The 22175-nt window shown below is 44.2% G+C and overlaps 1 protein-coding gene across 1 annotated transcript in view; it reads right to left on the bottom strand.

Annotated features, from left to right (window-relative positions):
• CAP2 (cyclase associated actin cytoskeleton regulatory protein 2) overlaps window positions 1–22175 on the bottom strand; it is a 133377-nt gene that overhangs the window by 7380 nt on the left and 103822 nt on the right. Inside the window, exons 8-10 of the mRNA XM_021696918.2 lie at window positions 2390–2579; window positions 1235–1410; window positions 26–149 (exon numbers count right to left, since the gene is read on the bottom strand). Coding sequence (XP_021552593.1) covers window positions 26–149; window positions 1235–1410; window positions 2390–2579 — 490 coding nt within the window. The remainder of the gene's footprint in view (window positions 1–25; window positions 150–1234; window positions 1411–2389; window positions 2580–22175) is intronic.

Below are 22175 nucleotides of genomic sequence, written 5' to 3'. Positions count from 1 at the left end.
CCACAGGGCCCCGGTTCTGCCGTACCAATTGTAATGGAATTGATTTTTCCTTTCATCCGTAGAGTGGACTTGTTGCATTTGAAAATGTAAGCCACTTGTTTCAGTTCCGTCTCTGAAATCACCAGGTCATTCCTGTCCTCTTGGTACTCCTAAAATTAAAACACATGCAAATATTGAATCTCAGGACGTACAAGTGGATGGAGCCCATCGCAGGCTGAAATTACGACGGGGTTCAACGTTCAATACAGCTTTTCAATATGTTCTTTCCAAACCACCTTTTTTTACAGACCAAACCCCAGGTCTTCCTCTATTATTGTAATGACGTAAATGGATGAAGCCACTGCCTGGAAGGGGATCAGGGTCCATTTGCCAACAGTCAAATATCAGGCACCCGGGCTGGTGGGGGGGTATGGGAGCTTTCCGTTAAGTCTGTCTCCTGAATCTGGACTTAACGCTGTGGCATCAAATACAAGTTGGGCAAATAGGCTGGTGCCAACAGTGGTGTAAGTCCATGTGTACTGTCAGCCCAAGACAACCTTTCTGGGGACTTTGGTCCTCCACCTTTGGGGAAGCTCTGGACTGGCAGGAGGCACCAGCTTTCATGCACATTTGAAGGGTCTTTGTCCTGTTCACACAAAGGTTGCAAGTGCTGGGTGGCGTGGTAGGTTACGTTAGTGCCTCTGTCAGGGGGATAGAACATCCTACAACCAGAACGGGGCACAGATTAAAAGTTTATGGAAAGAGTGGTCAAGTAGAGACAGCAAGTAGAGAGGTGGATGCTGGGGCTGGGGCGGGGGGAACGGGGAGAGGTTATCTGAGGGGCACAGGGTTCCAGTTTTACAAGATGGAAGAGTTCTCTGGAAGGATGGGCTGATGGCCGCGCAGCAGGGTGAATGCACTTCATGCCCATGGGTCATTACATACACTTAGATGTGAAGATGGCAAATGCTATGTGCTGTGATTTTACCACAGTTTAAAAAAATAATTTTAAAATGTTGAGGACAACGATGCACGAGCAGTAAGTGAAAAACAACAACAAAAAGTTGACGGAAGCATTCAGAAATGTCCTGGCTTCTACTCTAGCCAGCGGCTTGTGTCTTTGTCACTTCACTCAGAAACCCAGAAGACCTTGGTAAAAGGTTTAGCCTCAGTAACCCTTCGACCTTAGTCAACGGTTTAGCAACGGCCTTTCACTGGAGTGTGTCGGGAATAAAGATTAAAGGGCTTCACTCACTATTCTCCATTTCTTTCCTTCCAGCTCGAACACAGGAGTATGCTTCTGAGGAGGATGAGACTGGGGAGCCCTGGGGCCTGGAGTGTAGCTTTTGGTAGGAGATGGAGTTTGTCCTCCTTGAGTCCGTAGGCTGGGATTCTTGTATGTCTTCTGGTCATCTGTGACGTGCCGAAGCCCTGGGAAGGTAACACACAACCATGTGTCTTTGTATTTTATGCAAAGGGAAATGTCCCTAACTTCTTAGATCAATGTGATGTAAACAGCACAAGAAATTTTGATAATTAATCTCTCAAGGTTAATAATAGGCAGAGTCTGAGACCTTATAAATTTAGTGTTAATCAGAAGCACTGTAAACATTTTTTAAGCTGGAGAAACCTCTTCTTTAAGGAGATAAGATGATGGATAAAAATTCTACAAAAAGCAAAGCACCTGGCCAAAAAGGATCACATGATTTACTTCTTTTCTCGTGGCAAAATCATTCCCCAGGCATAGCTTACAAGGACATGGCATCCCAGTGAGTATATGTCAGAGTATGGAATCGACTTTAGGGTTATGAATCCATTCCCTTACTTTGCAGATAAGGGGACAGCCCAGCCAGTTGGAGCCAGAGAAAAATTTAGAATTTGGGGCTCTTAGCTCCTAGCCCAGGAGCTATACAATAACTCCTATTACCTGTCTAAAACACAAATGCATTTTCATCAACCTTATTGTTTAGAATGCATGTACATCCTGATATGTTTTAAATGTTGCATGATTTAAAGAAAAAACTGTTCTTGGTGAGGACAAAAGTACTTCAGTGATATAATTATTTGGCAAGCCTGTATACTGCTTGAGGACAGAGGTACGATTGTTTGTCATTTTATTTCACTCAATCTGAATGCCTTGGTTGTAGATGGTGCTGGAGCATCAGAGGCTTAAGTGGTGATGCAGTGCAGTGGTCCACTTAGAACCCAGAGTCTCTGAGTTCTTCTTCCTGGTCCATGCAACAGCCCACTGAGCCCATCTGCCTCAAGATGAAGAACATTGCAGGCTTCTGCTTTCCCAACAGCAGCTCCCCGTGTGTTGGGGATGGGGATGGAATGACTCACGGTGGGCTCTGGGGGATCTGTGTGCCTGGAGCCAGAGGGAGACAGCATCAAGGTCCAGTTTTCTCACCTTTCGTAATTCCTTCTCCTTGGTTAAGTTGGGCAAATAGAGCAGAGCGTGAAGGGGAGGACTCCTCTCTTTTGCCTTCATTCTCAAAGAGTGGAGGTGGCCCGGGGGGAGGGGGAGGAGGAGGGGGTGGAAGAAGGCCAGGCCCCGGGGAGAGGACAGACAATGCTGATGCAGTTGATGCTACTGGACCCTGTGGGAGAGAGAAGATGGAAAGCGTTGCCTTCAGACTGATGCCTTTACTAAGAGTTGGGATTTTGCTAACGTCACTCAGAACCTGTTACCAATGAGGAAGTGGGGTTCAACCCTCATAGCGGGCACTGAGGGGGCACACCTGTGCCTCACGGGTCTGTTTGGGAGGCCTGGGACCGAGGTGGGGATCCACCTTGGGAGTGGACCATGGCTGAGCTGTACAGCCCTGTTGGTGGAAACTGGGTTCATGCTGCCAACTCAGAGGCAAACAAGGCCACATTCACAGGGTCATGTCCAAAGCTCAGGACGTGACTCAAACCGGCCTTGGCCAACTGAGAATCATAAGAAAAATGCAGTCCAACTGATAAGAGGATTCGACTTTTTGGGCCACTGGGAATTGCAACCACCAATGAGAGAGAGAGATTAGTGGTTATTAGGTGTTTTTGAAACTTTTTGGAGCAGCCCAAGACAGAGATATGGAAACTCTTTCTCTGGAACTCATTTTTTTAATGCCTCAAACTGACCTCCAAGCAAGGGCCTTTTATGACCTGGATGCCCGTCAAATCTGAAGGTGATCAGGGTCCAGGACCCATCTGATGGCTTCGTTCATCTAATGCTGATAGTGAACTCACTAAAACCTGAATTCTTTCTGATCAAGATCTATGCTTACTCTTATTTTTGCTGCTATGTGAAATTCAAATCTTTTTTTAAAAGACTTTATTTTAGAGAGAGAGAGAGAACATGAGCAGGGGGAGGAGGAGAAGGAGATTATCTCCAGCAGACTCCCCGATGAGCGTGGAGCCCAGTGACACAGGGCTTGATCCCATGACCCTGAGATCACCACCTGAGCCAAAACCAAGAGGTTGGGACGCTTAACCGACTGAGCCACCCAGGCGCCCCGTGAAATTCAAATATTGTTTTCATTATGAAGTTCTAACAAATTTACATGACAGTAAAAGGTGCTAGACAATAGAGGAAATTTGTTTTAAGGTTTTGAGAGCCCCCCACCCCCCCCGGAGCTTAAAACTAGTAGGATAGAAGCACACATATGCCACAAACTTGGGTTTACGCTATTTTACTTTAAAACCTGAAGTAGAACTGTATACCTATGATAAAGAGTTATAAGTTAGATCAATTAAAAAATAGGAAAATTAGGGGCACCTGGATGGCTCAGTTGGTTAAGTGTCTGACTTAAAAAAAATTTTTTTTTAAGATTTATTTATTGGAGCGCCTGGGTGGCTCAGTCGTTAAGTGTCTGCCTTCAGTTCAGGTCATGATCTCAGGGTCGTGAGATCGAGCCCCACGTCAGGCTCTGCACTCAGTGGGGAGTCTGCTTGAAGATTCCCTCTCCCTCTCCCTCTGTCCCTCCCCCTGCTTGTGCTCTTCCTCTCAAATAATCTTTAAAAAATAGGAAAATTAAAAAAATTGAGAGTGATGGAAATGTGGCTTAGGCTCATATATTTCCAATACCAAATACAAAATGTAAAACATGTAAGTGCTAAATATTAATGAAGACAGCATATTCTTAATTGTCATAAACAATTCAGTGTTCCAAAGTGTCAATATGGGAAAGTTTTAATCTGTAGTAGTTTCCAGTTGAAATAAAAAAAATGCTACTTTCAAAGTACTTATATAATCCTTATTAAGTGTAGAATTACTCTAAAAATAAGGTTCTTCTCTTATTCAGAATGCATGTCTTAAAAATTGAGTAGGCTGGAGGTCTTGTCTCCTTTTTTTTTATTTTTATTTTTTTTTAAAGATTTTATTTATTTATTTGAGAGAGAGAATGAGAGAGAGCACATGAGAGGGGGGAGGGTCAGAGGGAGAAGCAGACTCCCCGCCGAGCAGGGAGCCCGATGCGGGACTCGATGCAGGGACTCCAGGATCATGATCTGAGCCGAAGGCAGTCGCTTAACCAACTGAGCCACCCAGGCGCCCCGAGGTCTTGTCTCCTGAAGCTGTAATTTGTGATGTTTTCTTGTTCCTAAGGAAGACCAGCCTAACTTCATCAGGATCCTTGGGTCAAGCAGAGAATCACTGCCCAATTCCTGAGACTGGCCGATTTTTTTTTTTTTTTAAGTATCTTAAATGTTTACTGTTATGTTGCTGGGGTGAAATTTGAGAATTTGCTCTGACTCATAAATAGCGTATAATCTAAGCTTTGCACATCAAACAATGTTCCAGTGCTCAGTTCCAGATGCTGAGGGCCCCCAAATATTACTTTACCCATAAGCACATAACTTATGCAGTGAGTAAAAGGCCAGACCCCGCCCCTCACATCTGAAACACTGCAGCTCTCTAGTCCTCCTATTTTGTGGAAAGGAGAGGAGATATATCTCTATCTTCTATATCTTAGAGTGATTTGGATAGTGCCTTGCTCTCAGAATTCAGAGTCTCTTTCCAAGAGCCATTAGGGGACACTGAAACCAATAAGCCCCACATTTAACTTTTTGGAACTTTGATACCTTCAGATGGCTGACCCGGGAACACCAAACAAAGGATTTACTACAACAACAGTTGAATATAAAAGCCAAAAACGAAGAGAACTCAGGACCAGCTGAAACTCTCCACTGATTCTTTGTAGCTTCTGGCTCATTCCTGCAGCAGCCCCAGTGAGAGCACAGAACTAGGCTCTGGTTTCCAAGGGGACTTAACAGTGAGCGTTGAGCGCTTTACTGCAGACCGCGTCCTCAAAAGCAAACGTGTTAGCCATTCCCTTGACAGGACTCCGGGGGCCGTCCCTTGTAGTGCAACCTGTCTTTGCCTCTTTCTCCTCCCACTGGGTATCACAGCACGCGGTACCAGAACCTTCTGCATTCTCCCGAGCCAGCCACACCCACTGGAATCACAGCCCAGCACTAATCTTCAGGCATCCCAGTAGAAAGAGAGGGAAGATGGTCAGGGAAGGGAAGGGAGCTAAGAATTCTGGAAAGTCTAGTGTGTGCCAAGTGCTGGTTGTTTCCATTCATTTAACAGATATTTAATGCTCAGGATAGGACAGGCTCTATGCCAGGTGCTCCTAAACCTGTGTGAACATTAGAATCATTCGGGGATCCGTTAGAAATTCGAAAGCCCAGCCCTCATCCCAGAAATGCGCTCTGGGGAGGTGAGACATGGGCGTCTGTAGTGTTCGAAGCTCCCGAGGTGATTCCAACAGGCAGACAAGTTTGGGAAGAATCATTCCAGGCTACGTGCTGAGGTTCATCTTAGTCCTCATAATAATGTTACTAGGACTGTCTTGAAATCTCTCTTTGACAGAAAACAAAGCAGGAAATGAGAAAGACTGACCCAATAGTAAATGGCCAGTAAATGGCAGAGACAGAATTCGAGCACATATCTGCTTGATTCTAAAGACTTCTTCAGCGAAATCCTGTATATTATATTCAGGATTTTAAAAAAAAGTCACTAATGTAATGAAAGACCAGAGATACAGGCTGCCTCAACACATGCAGTGTATTGCTCTTGGGCCTTTGGCTTGAATATACATGACGCAAGTATGGGGAGGGGTGTCATAACTTGCTTAGTTTTTATCTCCACTATGCCCCAGTGGCTGACTGAGCTCCGGCAGCCAACTCTGGAACCAGGACCCCTGTATCCTATGGAGACATAGGAAGTCTTGGGTGTTGAAACCCACATCTCAGCATCAAGTCATTCTTGGTGTGGGTTTGCTGTGACTCTATGCCCTTGGTTCTAGAAACTGGCCTCTTATTAATTTTTCCCGAGTACCTGCTGGTTCCAGTAATGGGGAATTTGCACCCAAATCTTGGTTCCTTGCCTAGTGTCCAAGTTTTTCTGGGATGGGGACCTGAGATTCTTCTGGCAACTGGAGATTCAAGGACATTGCCTCTTGGTGTGATTTCCTTTTAGAGATAACGCACCAGGTTGTCTAGACTGAATGAGAAGTAATGGATCAGATCAGGGCCTGTAGCCTTTGTCACCTGTTGGGTGATGCGCTACATCCTCCTGTCACTGGGATGGAGGCCCTGTGGGAAGCTGAGCACAGAGGAGGAAGGAGCACAGGAAGACGATATAGTTCACACAGTGAGCTGGGTCACTGCAGGGATAGAGAAGGATGGCTCCCACATGGGCAAGCTTGCCTGGAGGTGCCGAGAATGAGCGCTGCAAAGAGCCTCTGGACCAACAGTACCTGCTCCAGACCCTGAGAGGATCCTGAGAGAGTCACAGGGGGCAGCATTTAATTAGCCTGCAGATGGCATTCATCTCTCAGAATAGAGGTATGGGGTCAGATGTGCACATGCAGATTGAGATAAAGACATTTAGGGGCGCCTGGGTGGCTCAGTCGGCTAAGTGTCTGACTTTTTTTTTTAAATTTTTTTATTCTTATGTTAATCCCCATACATTACATCATTAGTTTTAGATGTAGTGTTCCATGATTCATTGTTTGTGCATAACACCCAGTGCTCCATGCAGAATGTGCCCTCCTCAATACCCACCACCAGGCTAACCCATCCTCCCACCCCCCTCCCCTCTAGAACCCTGTTTGTTTTTCAGAGTCCATCGTCTCTCATGGTTCGTCTACCCCTCCGATTTCCCCTCCTTCATTCTTCCCCTCCTGCTACCTTCTTCTTCTTCTTTTTTTTTTTCTTAACATATATTGCATTATTTGTTTCATAGGTACAGATCTGAGATTCAATAGTCTTGCACAATTCACAGCGCTTACCAGAGCACATACCCTCCCCAGTGTCTATCACCCAGTCACCCCATCCCTCCCACCCCACCCCCCACTCCAGCAACCCTGTTTGTTTCCTGAGATTAAGAATTCCTCATATCAGTGAGGTCATATGATACATGTCTTTCTCTGTTTGACTTATTTCGCTCAGCATAATACCCTCCAGTTCCAACCACGTCGTTGCAAATGGCAAGATCTCATTCCTTTTGATGGCTGCATAATATTCCATTGCATATATACACCACATCTTCTTTATCCATTCGTCTGTCGATGGACATCTTGGCTCTTTCCACAGTTTGGCTATTGTGGACAGTGCTGCTATAAACATCAGGGTGCACGTACCCTTTCGGATCCCTACTTTTGTATCTTTGGGGTAAATACCCAGTAGTGCAATTGCTGGATCATATGGTAGCTCTATTTTCAACTTTTTGAGGAACCTCCATACTGTTTTCCAGAGTGGCTGCACCAGCTTGCATTCCCACCAACAGTGTAGGAGGGTTCCCCTTTCTCTGCATCCCCGCCAACATCTGTCGTTTCCTGACTTATTAATTTTAGCCATTCTGACTGGTGTGAGGTGGTATCTCATTGAGGTTTTGATTTGGATTTCCCTGATGCCGAGCGATATTGAGCACTTTTTCATGTGTCTGTTGGCCATTTGGAGTGTCTGACTTTTTTTTAAAAAAGATTTTCTTTATTTATTTGAGAGAGAGGGAACAGAGGAAGAGGGAGAAGCAGATTCCCCGCTGAGCAGGGAGCCCGCCGTGAGACTAGATCCCAGGACCCCTGAGATCATGACTTGAGCGGAAGACAGATGCTTAACCGAGTGAGCCACCCAGGCATCCCAAGCATCTGATTCTTGATTTTGGCTCAGGTCATGACTCTGGGGTCGTGAGATCGAGCCCCAGGTTGGGCTCTGTGCTCCGTGTTCATGGGGAGTTTGGTTGAGATTCTCTCTCTCCCTCTCTCTCTGCTCCTCCCCCGACTTGCTCACTCTCTCTCTAAAACAAATAAATAAAATCCTTTTAAAAAATACTACTTTGATATGTTGATGAAACAAGTCGCAGATACCTTATGGCCCCAGACTGGAAACAGTTGAAAAACACATTTTACTAAAGTCATTGTTAACAATGACTTGCAACTTAAAAAAGAAAAGCAGCGTATTTATGATTTTAAATGGCCATATTCAAGGTGCAAAAGTTCGCTTATGTTGCAGCAAGAGCACAGCACAAAACCTAGAAATGCGGCTTTTGAGAGCTATTAAGATTAATTTTGAGAGCAGATGTTTGATTATATACTTTTTGGGGGGGTGGATAAAGACTTAAAAACATCTGCCAATCTCTTCCTCTAAATTAATTTCAACTGTCCTGGGGACAGCCGCCTCCTCTGATTTTAAATATACGAACTATAGGGGCTCCTGGGTGGCTCAGTCGTTAAGCGTCTGCCTTCGGCTTAGGTCATGATCCCAGGATCCTGGGATCGAGCCCCGCATCGGGCTCCCTGCTCGGCGGGAAGCCTACTTCTCCCTCTCCCGCTCCCCCTGCTTGTGTTCCCTCTCTCGCTGTCTCTCTCTGTCAAATAAATAAATAAAATCTTTAAAAAATATATATATATACGAACTAGAAAATAATGAAACCACTGTATGCGGCATGTGGAAAGCTTGTAATGTTTCGGTTATATATGCTACATATATAACATGTAATACAGTTATGTACTAACAGGCTTTGAAAGTTTTTTCATTAAATGTTACTTACTAATCATTTTATTACTTTATTAATTACTAATTACTTTATTACTATTATTAATTACTAATTACTTTATTAATTACTAATCATTTTATTACTTTAGAATTTAGATTTTATTCTGAAGAAGAAACTACTTCTGGTTCTTAAATGAAACCTCCTCATTGTTTTGCTGGTGGCAGTTGCGGATGTTGTTAACAACCCACTTCTGTCCCCAACGACAGATATTGTTGTCGTAGTTATCCAGTTAGTTAGGGTATAGTCTAGCTTTGGAGCTAAATAATTTACAAAAAAGACTCCATTCCGATTATCCATTTTGCTGAATTTGTAGAAAGTGGGTCTAATGGGGTACTTTTAGACAGAGGTTTTGTATCTTTGTGAAAAATTAGGCAAAAAGTGAAACATAGCTGCTTAAGTAAAACAAAACAAAACAAAACATCATCTCTGTCTGTCTCTTGGCTGGAAGTTTTCCATCTAAGATGTTTCTGCTTAATAATTAATTTGTTTGGGGATGCCTGGGTGGCTCAGTCGGTTAAGCGTCTGCCTTTGGCTCAGGTCATGATTCCGGGGTCCTGGGATCAGCCCCGCATCGGGCTCCCTGCCAGGCGGGAGTCTGCTTCTCCTTCTCCCTCTGCCCCTCCCCCTACTCATGTTTTCTCTCTCTCAAATAAATAAATAAAAATCTTTAAAAATAAATAAGTAAATTAAATAATCAGTTTGTTTGGAAATTTTCAACTTTTACACTTTAAATTCTAAGATTTTTCAAACCCAACAATAAGGGTAGCAGATGATTTGGTCTCAATAGAACCTAACTCTTTAAAAGAGATAGATTGAAAGTGAATTACGATGAGTAGGCTCATGTGTCAGTCCATTCAGCAAACCTTTACCAAGTGCCTCCTTGCAAGGAACTGGGTATACGGTGAAGAAGTCAGCATGCATCCTTTTGTTAAGAAGCTCGTAATCTAGCAAGGGTATCACCTGCACAGATAAGTGATCACAAATGCAGCTTGCTATGTGCCATTTGTAACAGGAACTGGGGTGTGGAAGGCACAAAGGAGGACATGACCAGCTCTCCTCAGGACAGTGGGGTTAGGGGAGCCAGAAAAGGGCTTTTGTGGTCCACCCCTGGGCTGCACCATCCAAAGGGTGTGGAGGACAGGGTCCTATAAAGAGAGACACTGAGGGAGAAATGTACATGCAGATAACATTAAGGTGGATAACATCTACCTTTAAGAATAGGTCAGCCAACCTATATCTTGGCCTGTGTTTTTACCAGTTTTTAAGAAAGCAGAGACCAGGGGCGCCTGGGTGGCTCAGTCGTTAAGCGTCTGCCTTTGGCTCAGGTCATGATCCCAGGGTCCTGGGATCGAGCCCCGCCTCGGACTCCCTGCTCCTCGGGAAGCCTGCTTCTCCCTCTCCCACTCCCCCTGCTTGTGTTCCCTCTCTCACTGTCAAATAAAGAAATAAAATCTTAAACAAACAAACAAAAAAAGCAGAGACCAAGAAAATAAAAATATCATGCAACAGACTCTTGGAACCAGTGGATTGTGTCCCATACAACACAGTTTTTTTACAATGTTTCCTCTATGAAACTAGCTTAGTGATAATAATAATTTGAGCCACCTGTCTGGCCAAATATTTGTGAAGATCACAGATAAAGCTACAAAATGAAACATCTGCCATGCAGTGGTACTATTTATACGCCCCCCCGCCCAGCCATCCTTCCCTTATGGCCACCACCCCAGCTCCCCTTCACACACACACACAGATAGAGTGTGGCAGCTGCCTTCTGATTCTTGGTCAGATTCTTTCTCTAGCTGCCCACCTTGGAGCCAACCTGGCCCATCCATCTCCTGGCTTACAGTTAATGACCTCTGGGTAACAGTGACAATGTCCATGTACCTAATTACACACTTCAGAAGCAGTTTAAAAATTGCAAAGCCATTTTTTTTTAAAGATTTATTTTTTATTTTTTATTTATTTGAGAGACAGAGTGAGAGAGAGAGCACAAGAGGGGGTAGGGTCAGAGGGAGGAGCAGACTCGCTGCTGAGCAGGGAGCCCGATGTGGGACTTGATCCCGGGACTCCAGGATCATGACCTGAGCCGAAGGCAGTCGCTTAACCAACTGAGCCACCCAGATGCCCCTGCAAAGCCATTTTAATTGCAAATACGCTTACATTAACATGGTACAGCTGTAGGAATTCACAGTTGTTTTACAACTGAAATTTTTGGTCAAATGCTGTTTCATTTACCCAATATGGCACCTAAAATTTGAAGGCGATGGGGTGCCTGGTGGCTCAGTCAGTTAAGCGTCTGACTTCTGCTCAGGTCATGATGTCGGGGTTCTGGGATCAAGCCCCGTGTTGGGCTCCCTGCTCAGGGCAGAGTCTGTTTCTCCCTCTGCCCCCCCCTCCCCACCGCTTGAGCCCTTGTGCTCTCTCTCTCTCTAAAATAAATAAATAAAATCTTCAAAAATAAAAAAATATGAGGCTGGTAAGCCACTCATATACTACAATAGGAGGGAGGGGTTAAATGAAGGAACTACCAGTTTCAGAACTAAAGACTTTCTATACACATGACCAACTGTTCTCATTGCAAAAAAATACTTCACAAATTCATGATTTAGGGTTTGTTTATATTTTAGAATCAAAACTAATTTATTTCTATTTTTTGCAAGATGTACTTTGATCAAGAACGTAGTGAAATTGATACATTTCCAAATTGGTCAATTTCTATAAGTGCTTGTGAATTTTACTTTCATATTTATATCACGCTTTTATTGGCAGACAACTATAATCAAGAAAAAAGATTGCACATAAACTAACAGATGATCATCCTGTACAACATAAGTAGAAGCCAAAGGGATTTATGACTTTCGCCTCTATTTTCTTATTTTTATCACTTCCTATAATTTTGAGACTTCTTCTGCCAATGAAAACAAAGTTTCTGGGGGCCCTTCCAAGAAAACAGTTAAAAATACTGCAATGAAGTGCTGTATAATATTTTAAGCATATGTTTATTAATAAGTTTTAGAAAGTCAATTTAGGGACTATTTCCTATGTCATCTTTGGTAACAGAACACTACTTGAATTTTAGGTCTGAAATACAAAGATGGTCCCACGATTATGAAGGAAATGTGGGGCCCATTTTGATCACTTTTCTCCAGAGGCAAGATTCCAAACACCCTCATCTCAAGGAGCACAAGAAGAAGGGTCATGAAAATACACCTCATGGTTTCGTCAGCGACTTCTGATGGTTTCCATCTTGCCCATCCTTCCAACCTCACGTGATCTCTCGTCATTCCTTTTTGACCTGGAGGGATGTGAGTTATGGCAGTAGATGAAGAAGAAATAGAACAACAAAGTCCCTTCAGAGAAGGAATAACAGCCTTAAGTTGGAACACAGCCTGGGAATAACATGCACAGTCTGTATTAGTTTGTGGAAACCGGTAACTTACAGTTTTTATGCCTGTTGTTCTCCTAACTTATATGTCCGGATGTGGCCCTTCAAAAAACCTAGGTGACAATATCTGTTTTACATGTGCCAAGTAGAAATGCTTGGTGAAAGCAGACCAAGCCTTCAGAGCAGCAGAATCTAGAAGAGTCTATTGAGCACAATCTAATTTGTTCAAGTGATCCAGCTATTTTGCATAAATTGTCTTGGTAAGTAGCCTTGATTATTAGTTTGCCCTTGCTTTGCTACTGCTATCTGGAACAAATCTGGGATTTCCAGATTGTCTTTTCTTCTTGTTTGCCAGCACTGGCAGCTTGAAAATATAATTTCTCATAAAAAAAAAGGGAAGATAAATTTTCCATGGGAAAATTTTCCAGAGTTAAAGATAGCAGAGTATACCCATCAAAGAGACAAACTATAGATAGCCAATAGTCAGAGGAAGCCCAAGAGTGACATGTGGCTTGAATTATCTGGCCCACTACTTCATTTGGCCAGAAAATCCTAGGTCTGAACTATCACCGAATTAAAGGGCTTGCTTTTCTTTCAGATGTTAGGGTCTTAACGAAATGATTGTATTTCTTAAATTATCCATACTCCGTAAAAGACAGAGGTGTGGGGTGGGCGGTGAGGGAAATAAGAGCTGTTACAAAGATGATTTACATTTGGCTCTACGTTACATAATTTACTTAAGAAAGAGTTAAAAAAAAAAAAAAAAAAGAAGTAGAAGAAGCAGCAGCATCTCCTGAGCTTTATAGTTGAAACACATGAAGAGTAACTTTTGTCTCAACTGCAGGCTCCAAAATTCACAGGGAAGTTTAATTGGTGCTCAGTCTGGGAAAGGGTCTGTGGGGAGCTCAGCCTGCATCAAGAATGCAACCCAGACCAGCAGATTGTGGTCAGGGCGGGGCCCCGTGCTACATTTGCTACATTCTTTGCAGGGTTTGTCTTACCTGCAGAACACAGCCTGCACCTTCCTTCCTTCCCTTCTTAAGAAACCCTTCTGGCTTCATCTAATATTAGCGTGCATTTACTGAATTTATACCATCTGGGAATTAGTGGCGAGCAGGTGGCCAGGGACAGGTGCAGGGGAGGCGTTTGAGACCAATATTCTGCTGCCTGTAATAAAATGCATCGTCCATTTCTGTTACCACCCTCGGAGAGAACAAGTAAAGAGATATTATTTATGCGGCTCTTGAACAAGGAACACAAGTCTGTAGCTAATGGAATAACATGCTGGGAATTTCATCGTGAAGAACTATGATTACAAATTAATGTGTTCAATGTAGCAAATGCCATTGGGCATGGTGTTTAAGGTCCCGTACCAGTCCTGGCTGCAGATGCCAGGCAGAACGGGGGAAAGAGCCCTGCTTTCATGAGCTCCTAGCCCCAGAAGAGAGAGAAGACACTTCTGTGTTCGTAGACAGCGGGCTCCCGGCTCTTGGCCTTTGTGTCTTTGCTCAGGCTGTGCCTTTGTTTGGAAGACTCTTCGCCAGTTTACAATCTGGAAAACCCTTGTCTATCCTTCAAGGCTCAACTCAAATGTCTCTTCTTTTTTGTAGGTTTTCTCTCCCAAGCGCAGATTTCCTCTTTCTCTATTGCAAGGACCCGTTAGTACCCCCCTTATTAGAATTACTTCATGTTATACTGTAGTTATCTGTCTGTGCATTCAGATTTGGTCATGAGCCTGAGCACCGAAGAGCCACTCATTCTTCATCTTCATGTCCCCGGTAATGTGGCCCAGTGCCTGAAACATGGTAGGTGCTTCATGAATATTTACTGAAGTGAGTAAGTAACTGCTTTATAAGGTAGGAAGTGCTAAGCATCATAAAAGAAGCACAAATTTTAAGGGGTGCTATGGAGGTTCTGTGGGGGGAAGGGGAGCTTGCAGTTTGGGGCAGGGCATGGAAACAAGCAGAGGAGACGGGAGAGGTTCTTGGGGAGGAGGCCATTTGAAATAGGCTCTGAAGGCTGGATGGACTGGATGTGGCACAAGGAAGCAAGAGGAAGGGGGTTCCAGAAGCAGGGGACACGAGCGTTGTCATTACAACAGATAATTGCAACGTAAGTGTTAGCATCATGCAAGAACTTACAGATCCATGTGAGTAATGTCTTTCTAGGCATCATTACCTTCCTTTTTCTTTTTTTTCAGATTTTATTTATTTATTTTAGAAATAGCAAGCGAGCGAGCGAGTGAGCTGGGGGAGGAGCAGAGGGGGAGGGAATGAGAATCTGAAGCAGATTCCAGCTCAGGGAGGGGCCAGACCTGGGGCTTGATCCCCTCACTGCGAGATCATGACTTGAGCCAAAACCCAAGAGTCGGACGCTTAACCCACTGAGTCACTCAAGTGCCCCTCGACATTACCTTCTGATGTGACACATTTGTTTAATCAAACTACCATGTCCCAAAACTATCTTTTAAGATTGCCTTCAGATCTATTTACAAAAACATACAAACCAAGTAATCACTCATGCCGCTATACTCCGTTCCTTTTGATTGGAAATAGTATTAACTTGAATTAATCCCTCTCCAAAGAAGGTCTCAATGGCTTTTGGCCATTTGAAAAGATAAAATTCACTTTTAAAGAAGGAGGATTTGCTACCATTTAATACCCTAAAAAGGATGGGCCGAAGGTAGGCTTTAGCTGCCCTTGACCTTTCTCGCTGGGGGCGGGAAAGATAGGGAGATGGACAAAGCCACTCAACTATGGCAACGATTAATGGGGTGCCTGGTCTCCGGAAGCAGGGAAGACCCCCGGGGAATGATGAGGGCTGAGCTTAGACCCAGAGGCGTGGCTCCTCGGTGATGAGTGAGAACCCAAGGGTGCCCAGCGTGGCTCAGCTCTGGGCTCAACTGATAGTCGAGCTCACTCAATGTCTCCTCCTGTTCAGGCACCCCCGGCTCTGTTCTGGGGAACACCTCTGCCTGCACGCCTAAACCACCACCTTCTGATTCTCCGAAGAGGAGCTGGAGGAGAGGGTAGGGAACAGGACACTGCCAGTTACACAGCTGTCTTCAACGTTACACACAACGGAATTTTTTTTTTAAAGATTTTATTTATTTATTTGAGAGAGAGCGCGCACATGAGAGGGGGAAGGGTCAGAGGGAGCAGCAGACTCCCTGCCGAGCAGGGAGCCCGATGCGGGACTCGATCCTGAGACCCCAGGATCATGACCTGAGCCGAAGGCAGTCGATTAACCAACAGAGCCACCCAGGCGCCCAGGAAGAGAAAAATTTTAAAACTCTAAAAAATTTATATGTTTTTATCAACCACCAATAAAACTCACATATTTACGAGATAATAAACATAGCTTTAAATATAAAATGCTTACTTAGAGTGTCGTAGTGCAGCTAACTCTAAGATACTGTGTATGAAATTGTAGATATTTATTTACTTATTTTATTTTTTTATTTAAGTAGGCTCCACACCCAGTGTGGAGACCAATATGGGGCTTGAACTCATGACCCTGACATCAAGACCTGAGCTGAGATCAAGAGTTGGACGCTTAATTGACTGAGCCCCCCAGGCGCCCTTGTAGATACTTATTTTTGACCTACACTTACTCTACCGAAGATATAGCTCAAGTACAAATAAAATCCTCAAATAATCCCCAAGCTTCCAAAGGCGGAAATTGAAGCTATAAGCAATAACTCATCAAATCATATAACTGGTCTATAAATGATCAAGAGATCATTACACAAGGTCAATCATACTCCTTTCTTCTATAAAACTGCATCTACCTCCAACCCTCCAGAAGCTGCTCTCTAGAGATCACTAATTCACTGCAGCATTCTTTACAATAGCCAAGATATGGAAGCAACATGAACGTCCACAGGTAGATGAATGGATGAGGAAGGTGTGGTACACACACACACACACAAAGGAATATTACTGAGCCATAAAAAAAAAAAAATGAGAGCTTACCTTTTGTGACAATACGGATGGACCTAGACGGTATTAAACTAAGTGAAATAAGTCAGACAGAGAAAGACAAAAGCCATATGATTTCACTTACACGTGGAATCCAAAAAACAAAACAAATGAACAAACCAAACAGCAGAAACAGACTCATAAATACAAAGCACAAAAAATAAATCAAATCAAATCAATAAATAAAGGCAGAGAACAAACTGATGGGTGCGGGCAGGAGATGAGCAGAACAAGTGAAGGGGACTAGGAGGTACAGGCTTCCAGTTATAAAACAAGTAAGTCTTGGGAATGAAAAGCACAGCGTAGGGAATGTGGTCAATAATGTAACTCTGTGTGGTGGCAGATGGTCGCTGGACATGGTGGTGATCACATCGTAATGTACGTAAACGCTGAATCATCACTGTGTTGTACACCCGAAACCAACAAAGCACTGTGTGTCAATACCCTTCAATAAAATAACAAAATAAAGGCCACCAATAAGGAGCATGATGGCAGCTTTTCCCAGTCCTTACTCTTCCCACGTTGTCACAGCGGAGAATGGCAGCTACCCATCCTTCTTCGAGTTTGGAGACCCTGGACTCTGGTTTTCTCCTCCTCCTTTCTTCTTTGTCTCCTTGACTGATTGACTCCATTCCCCAGACAATGCTGCTTGCTGCTCCCCAGGGTTTTTTCCTCCATCATGTCCTCTTTTTTTTTTTTTTTGGTCTCTGCATCCATTTAACTATGGTCCCTAGGCCTCCCCCTTGGTGACTTCACCTGCCCGCTACACCCCTCCATGCGGAGTGTCTCACCTGCCCTGCAAAGACAGCAAGGTGAAGGCTCCTGTCAAGGTTGTCTTGCTCCTCTCCTAGCTCCTGCTGTGGATTTCCCTGTCTGTACTGATGTTGCTAGGATTCTCCCAGATTTCCGGATCGGAAACTTGGTGTTTAGGTTTGATCTCTCCCTCTCTCACTCTCTCCTTTGTCCTCAACTTGGTGTCCACTCCATCTCTTTCTTTGCATTTCTGCCCCCACCCTCCAGGTCACATAGTAATTGCTGCAGCCCCAGCCATCCATGAAAGCCTCCCAACATGGATCAGGGCCTCTAATCTCCTCTCTTTCCCATCTATCTTGCTATCTTGCACAACTCCTAAACCACCATCTATGGTGTGCTTGCTTTTTGCTCAAAAACCTATGGTGAAGGAAGAAACCCTGCATACCACATATGGACCCATCTTGTTAGGGTAAAACATGCAGACAGATTTCACCACCTGGCCCCAATCTGCCTTTCTGGCCTCAACTCTTGCCATGTTCAGCTCTGCAAAATTCACAACTTTTCTCTCAAAGTATTTTGTTCACGTCCTATGGGTATGCGCTGCATTCTCTGCTAAGAACTGCCTTTCCTTTACTATCTATCTAGGGCTCTATGAACTCTTATTCATCCTTCAAGACCCAAATCAAACGTCAGCCCCTCTGTTGCCCATTCTTCCCACCTAGGAAGTCTAATTAGCAAGGTTTAGTTTCCAACAGAGCCTTGTATTATTGTTATTTATTTTCGCATCATAATTAGAACCTGCTGCTTGATGGCAGAGACTGTAGCATAAACAGAATGTCTGGTGTGTGCCTTGTATGTCGCTAGACATGGTGGTGATCACATTGTAATGTGTGTAAACGCTGAATCATCACTGTGTTGTACACCCGAAACCAACAAAGCACTGTGTGTCAATACCCTTCAATAAAATAACAAAATAAAGGCCACCAATAAGGAGCATGATGGCAGCTTTTTCCCAGTCCTTACTCTTCCCACGTTGTCACAGTGGAGAACGGCAGCTACCCATCCTTCTTCGAGTTTGGAGACCCTGGACTCTCTGGTTTTCTCCTCCTCCTTTCTTCTTTGTCTCCTTGACTGAGTGGCTCCATTCCCCAGACAATGCTGCTCCCCAGGGTTTTTTCCTCCATCATGTCCTCTTTTTTTTTTGGTCTCTGCATCCATTTAACTATGGTCCCTAGGCCATACCTGGTAGGTAGCCGGTACACGGCTATTAAGTAAATGAATTACTAAATAAGTGAAAGAGTAAACATTAAACATATCCCCTGAGTCTCCCTCAAGTTGGACTCCTTGGATCCAGCTCGAATATACTAGAGCAGTTTTTCAAACCTTAACATGCACGTAAGTCACCTGGGGAAATCTTGTTAAAATGCAGGTTCTGATTCAGGAGGTCTGGGGCTGGGGCCTGGATTCTGCATTTCGAACAGGGTCCCAGATCGCTGCTGGTCCAGGAAGCACAGTGCACTGCAGGATTGCATGCTCCCCCCATGTTCTCTGTGAGTACAGAGCTTTGTGTTTACTTCTAGCATGATCACCATTGTATCAGGCTGTATTTGTTTGTCTGTCCTTCAGCAAGAATGTGTTTCAGTGGGCAGGAATGGTGTCGAATGTGTCTTACGTCCATTTCTGCATGCTTGGCACCTTGCCCAGAACCTGGTGCATGGTAGGTGCTTTAGCCATGGTTGTTTGATTACTAGTTTCTTTCAGGCTGTTCAAAGCCAATTCCAAGCTTACTTCATTATCTGTGCATTTGGAATGACTTTGTTAGTCAATGATACTTTTCACGCGCTCTGAGCAGTCTGGATCTTTTCCATAGGAGAACAAAAGTAATTGGGTACCCAAAGCCCCAAAAGGGAGCTAAAACCCCAGGAGCAATTAAGTCGACTGAACACAGCTGTGGTCAGGTAGACGAGCGAGCCACTCTCCGTGGCCCGTAGCCCCGTGGAAGAGATCAAGGAGCTTTGTGATCCAGACAAGCGCCACACCATCTAAGGCTCTACTTGACTCACTCTGATCAATAAACCTAAGGCACAGGTTTGGGACAAGCTCTAAATGAAAACTCTGATATAAGAGATTGAGAAGAGGTTCCTCCTGTAAAAATCAGGAGGGAGCCAGAGAGGCCAGAAGACAGGAAAACTTGCAAGACGTACATATTTAATGACATGCGACAGGGCCTACATTATTTATAAGTCAGAATGTCCTCCGGCTGAGTTTTAATTTGCTCACAGCAAACTGTTACAACTTGTGTTTTGTTAACGGACATTTGGCCCTTACGCCGAGGAAGAGGCTGAAGAGAAAGATCGGCCCCCAGAAAAGGGAGGGAGGGTATAAAATGTTTTGCTTTGAGAAAAATAAAACCCCACCTTGTCTATCACTGTAACACTCCCAACTGCTTGTGTTTTTCTGGAGGTTCGATGCCTGACAACTGGGGTACAGCATAGATGTGTTTTAAATGCACAATCCTAACAGAAGGAGTCACGTCCCCGTTATATGAGACTTCATGCATGGTCGTTTACGTGTACTTTTATCCCTGTCTACAATTCATTATACCCTAGCGGTTCCCAAAGCCAGAGGAACTCAGGAAGACATATGAAAAGACAGAAAGACGTCAACGTGTTTAATACCAGAAAGCTAAGAAGACAACCACATTTTATCCAATCCATGGAATCCTTTTCATGACCCTTTCTTGGCCAGAGCCACACGGAATGTAATAAAAGTCTGAATGTCGATCTGGCCAATTCATAGGAAAAAAAAAATCCGTTATTCTGGTAAACTTCAGTGTAAAGATGAGGCCTTGGCCGTTCAGCTCTTGTTATCTGATCTGCAGGAACTGCCAACAATATTACAGATCTGACCAACTGCAAGGGATGACAAATAACAGTGTCTCGCCTGGGCTCCTGCCAAAAGGCCGATTTATTCGACAAAGTGCGTTTGAAACGCAGCGCTGAGGAAACCGTGTAAATTAATATTGTAAAAGGGTCGCCAATAATTAAACCGAAGACTGCAAGTTGCTTCTGGCGCAGAGTCCTCCTGGACCTCCGTCCTGGTGAAGGAAAGCTTGCAGAAACGAGAAGATTTTGTTTCCCACAGTAAGCGTAACAAGAAGTGCTCCAGAGATGACCCACAGCTGCTCCCCCCCTTGCCTACACACTTGCGCACAGATCCCCGCTCCAGTCTCAGGCCCCAAGAATCGCCAGCCTCCAAGTCGGACATTTCGCCCTGACAACTGAAGGGAACGACAGTTGCCTGGCACAGCTGTGGTCTTGGGGCGAATGTCAGGAGGTGCGAGCTGGCAAATCCAGTCCCAACCGTGAACTCAGGGGGAGCGATCACTTCTGAGAGCAGTGGGATCTGGGAAGCCCAGAGCCTCTCGCAGCCTGCTTGCTGGGCCCCCAAGCCCCAGAGGGCTCAAATCTCAACATCCGATTTGAAAATGGAGAAAACACAAGGGTTACTCAAAATACTTGAGTCACCATAAGCTTTTTGACTGTGTCCCTTAAAATGGAATGTGTTGCTTCAACCTTCTGAGTGTTGTGGTATCCTCGAACGCCAACACCGCATCTTGCTACATTCTCTTGGATCCTTATCATCTTATGGTTGCATGGTTGTGATCAGTGGGCAAAGTCATGAAGTTATTCCTATTTATTTTTTCTTCCCAAGGCCATCTCATCAGAGCATTCTAACAGTCCGTGCAAGAATGCTGTGATTCTGAACGATTATCGTTCATTTTGCTGCTAGATTGACAGATCATAGTAAGTAAAATCAGTTTGATTTATGCTATGGAGTATGTTTTGGAATCTTTTAAATAGTTTTTAGCCCTTTAGATTTAAAATTAAAAACTATGGTTTTTTGTTTGTTTTGTTTTTTAAGATTTTATTTATTTATTTGTCAGAGAGCGAGAGAGAGCACAAGCAGGGGGAGGGGCAGAGGCAGAGGGAGAAGCAGGCTTCCCGCCAAGCAGGGAGCCCGACGCAGGACTCGATCCCAGGACCCTGGGATCAGGACCTGAGCCGAAGGCAGACACTTAACTGACTGAGCCACCCAGGCATCCCCAAATCTTTGGTTTTTATAATATACTTTGAAATATATATATATTTTACTCCAAACCTTAGAAGAAGAGGACCAAAATATTAGGGAATATATTTCTATACATACGTCCTAAAGCTTGTAAAAGATTTTGCACATAGGATGTTCTCTGAACCAACACTTTCTTACCATAATCCTTCCTCACTTTTTTTTTTTTTAAGATTTTATTTATTTGACAGAGAGAGAGAGACACAGTGAGAGAAGGAACACAAGCAGGGGGAGTGGGAGAGGGAGAAGCGGGCTTCCCGCCGAGCAGGGAGCCCGATGCGGGGCTCGATCCCAGGACCCCGGGATCATGACCCGAGCCGAAGGCAGATGCTTAACGACTGAGCCACCCAGGCGCCCCTCCCTTCCTCACTTTTAATATCTGGCCAAAACTTTACTATCAAAGAAGTGAAGTAGGTGCTCTGCTTTATAACAATTACCATTGTATTTATTTATTTATTTATTTATTTTTGAGGGAGAGAAAGAAAGAGCACCCATGTGCATAAGGGGCAGAAGGAGAGGTAGAGAATCTTAAGCAGGCTTCACACCTAGCGCAGAGCCCGACAGGGGCCTCGATCTCATGACCCTGAGACCAGAACCTGAGCCAAAATCAAGAGTTGGATGCTTAGCTGACTGAGCCATCCAGGTGCCCCTACAATTACCACTTGAAATCGAATTCTCCCACAGCATAACATGTGCTTAGTACATAATAGCTGCCATTATTATTATGGCAATCCACGATGCCCAATGCCTGCTCCAAGGATTATATTTTATATAAAATATATACACACTTGTATAAATACAACGTTTATGTTTTATAACAAGTTTTTAAAAATGTACCATGTGTCGGGTCATGAAATCAGTTTAGTAAGTCTCAGCCAGAATTTTATAAAACATGAAATAAAAT

The sequence above is a fragment of the Neomonachus schauinslandi genome, chromosome 8 (assembly GCF_002201575.2).
Source record: "Neomonachus schauinslandi chromosome 8, ASM220157v2, whole genome shotgun sequence".
Classification (NCBI taxonomy): Eukaryota; Metazoa; Chordata; class Mammalia; order Carnivora; family Phocidae; genus Neomonachus; species Neomonachus schauinslandi.
The sequence above is the reverse complement of the archived record's forward strand: the minus strand, read 5'-3'. Positions and strand labels throughout refer to the sequence as shown.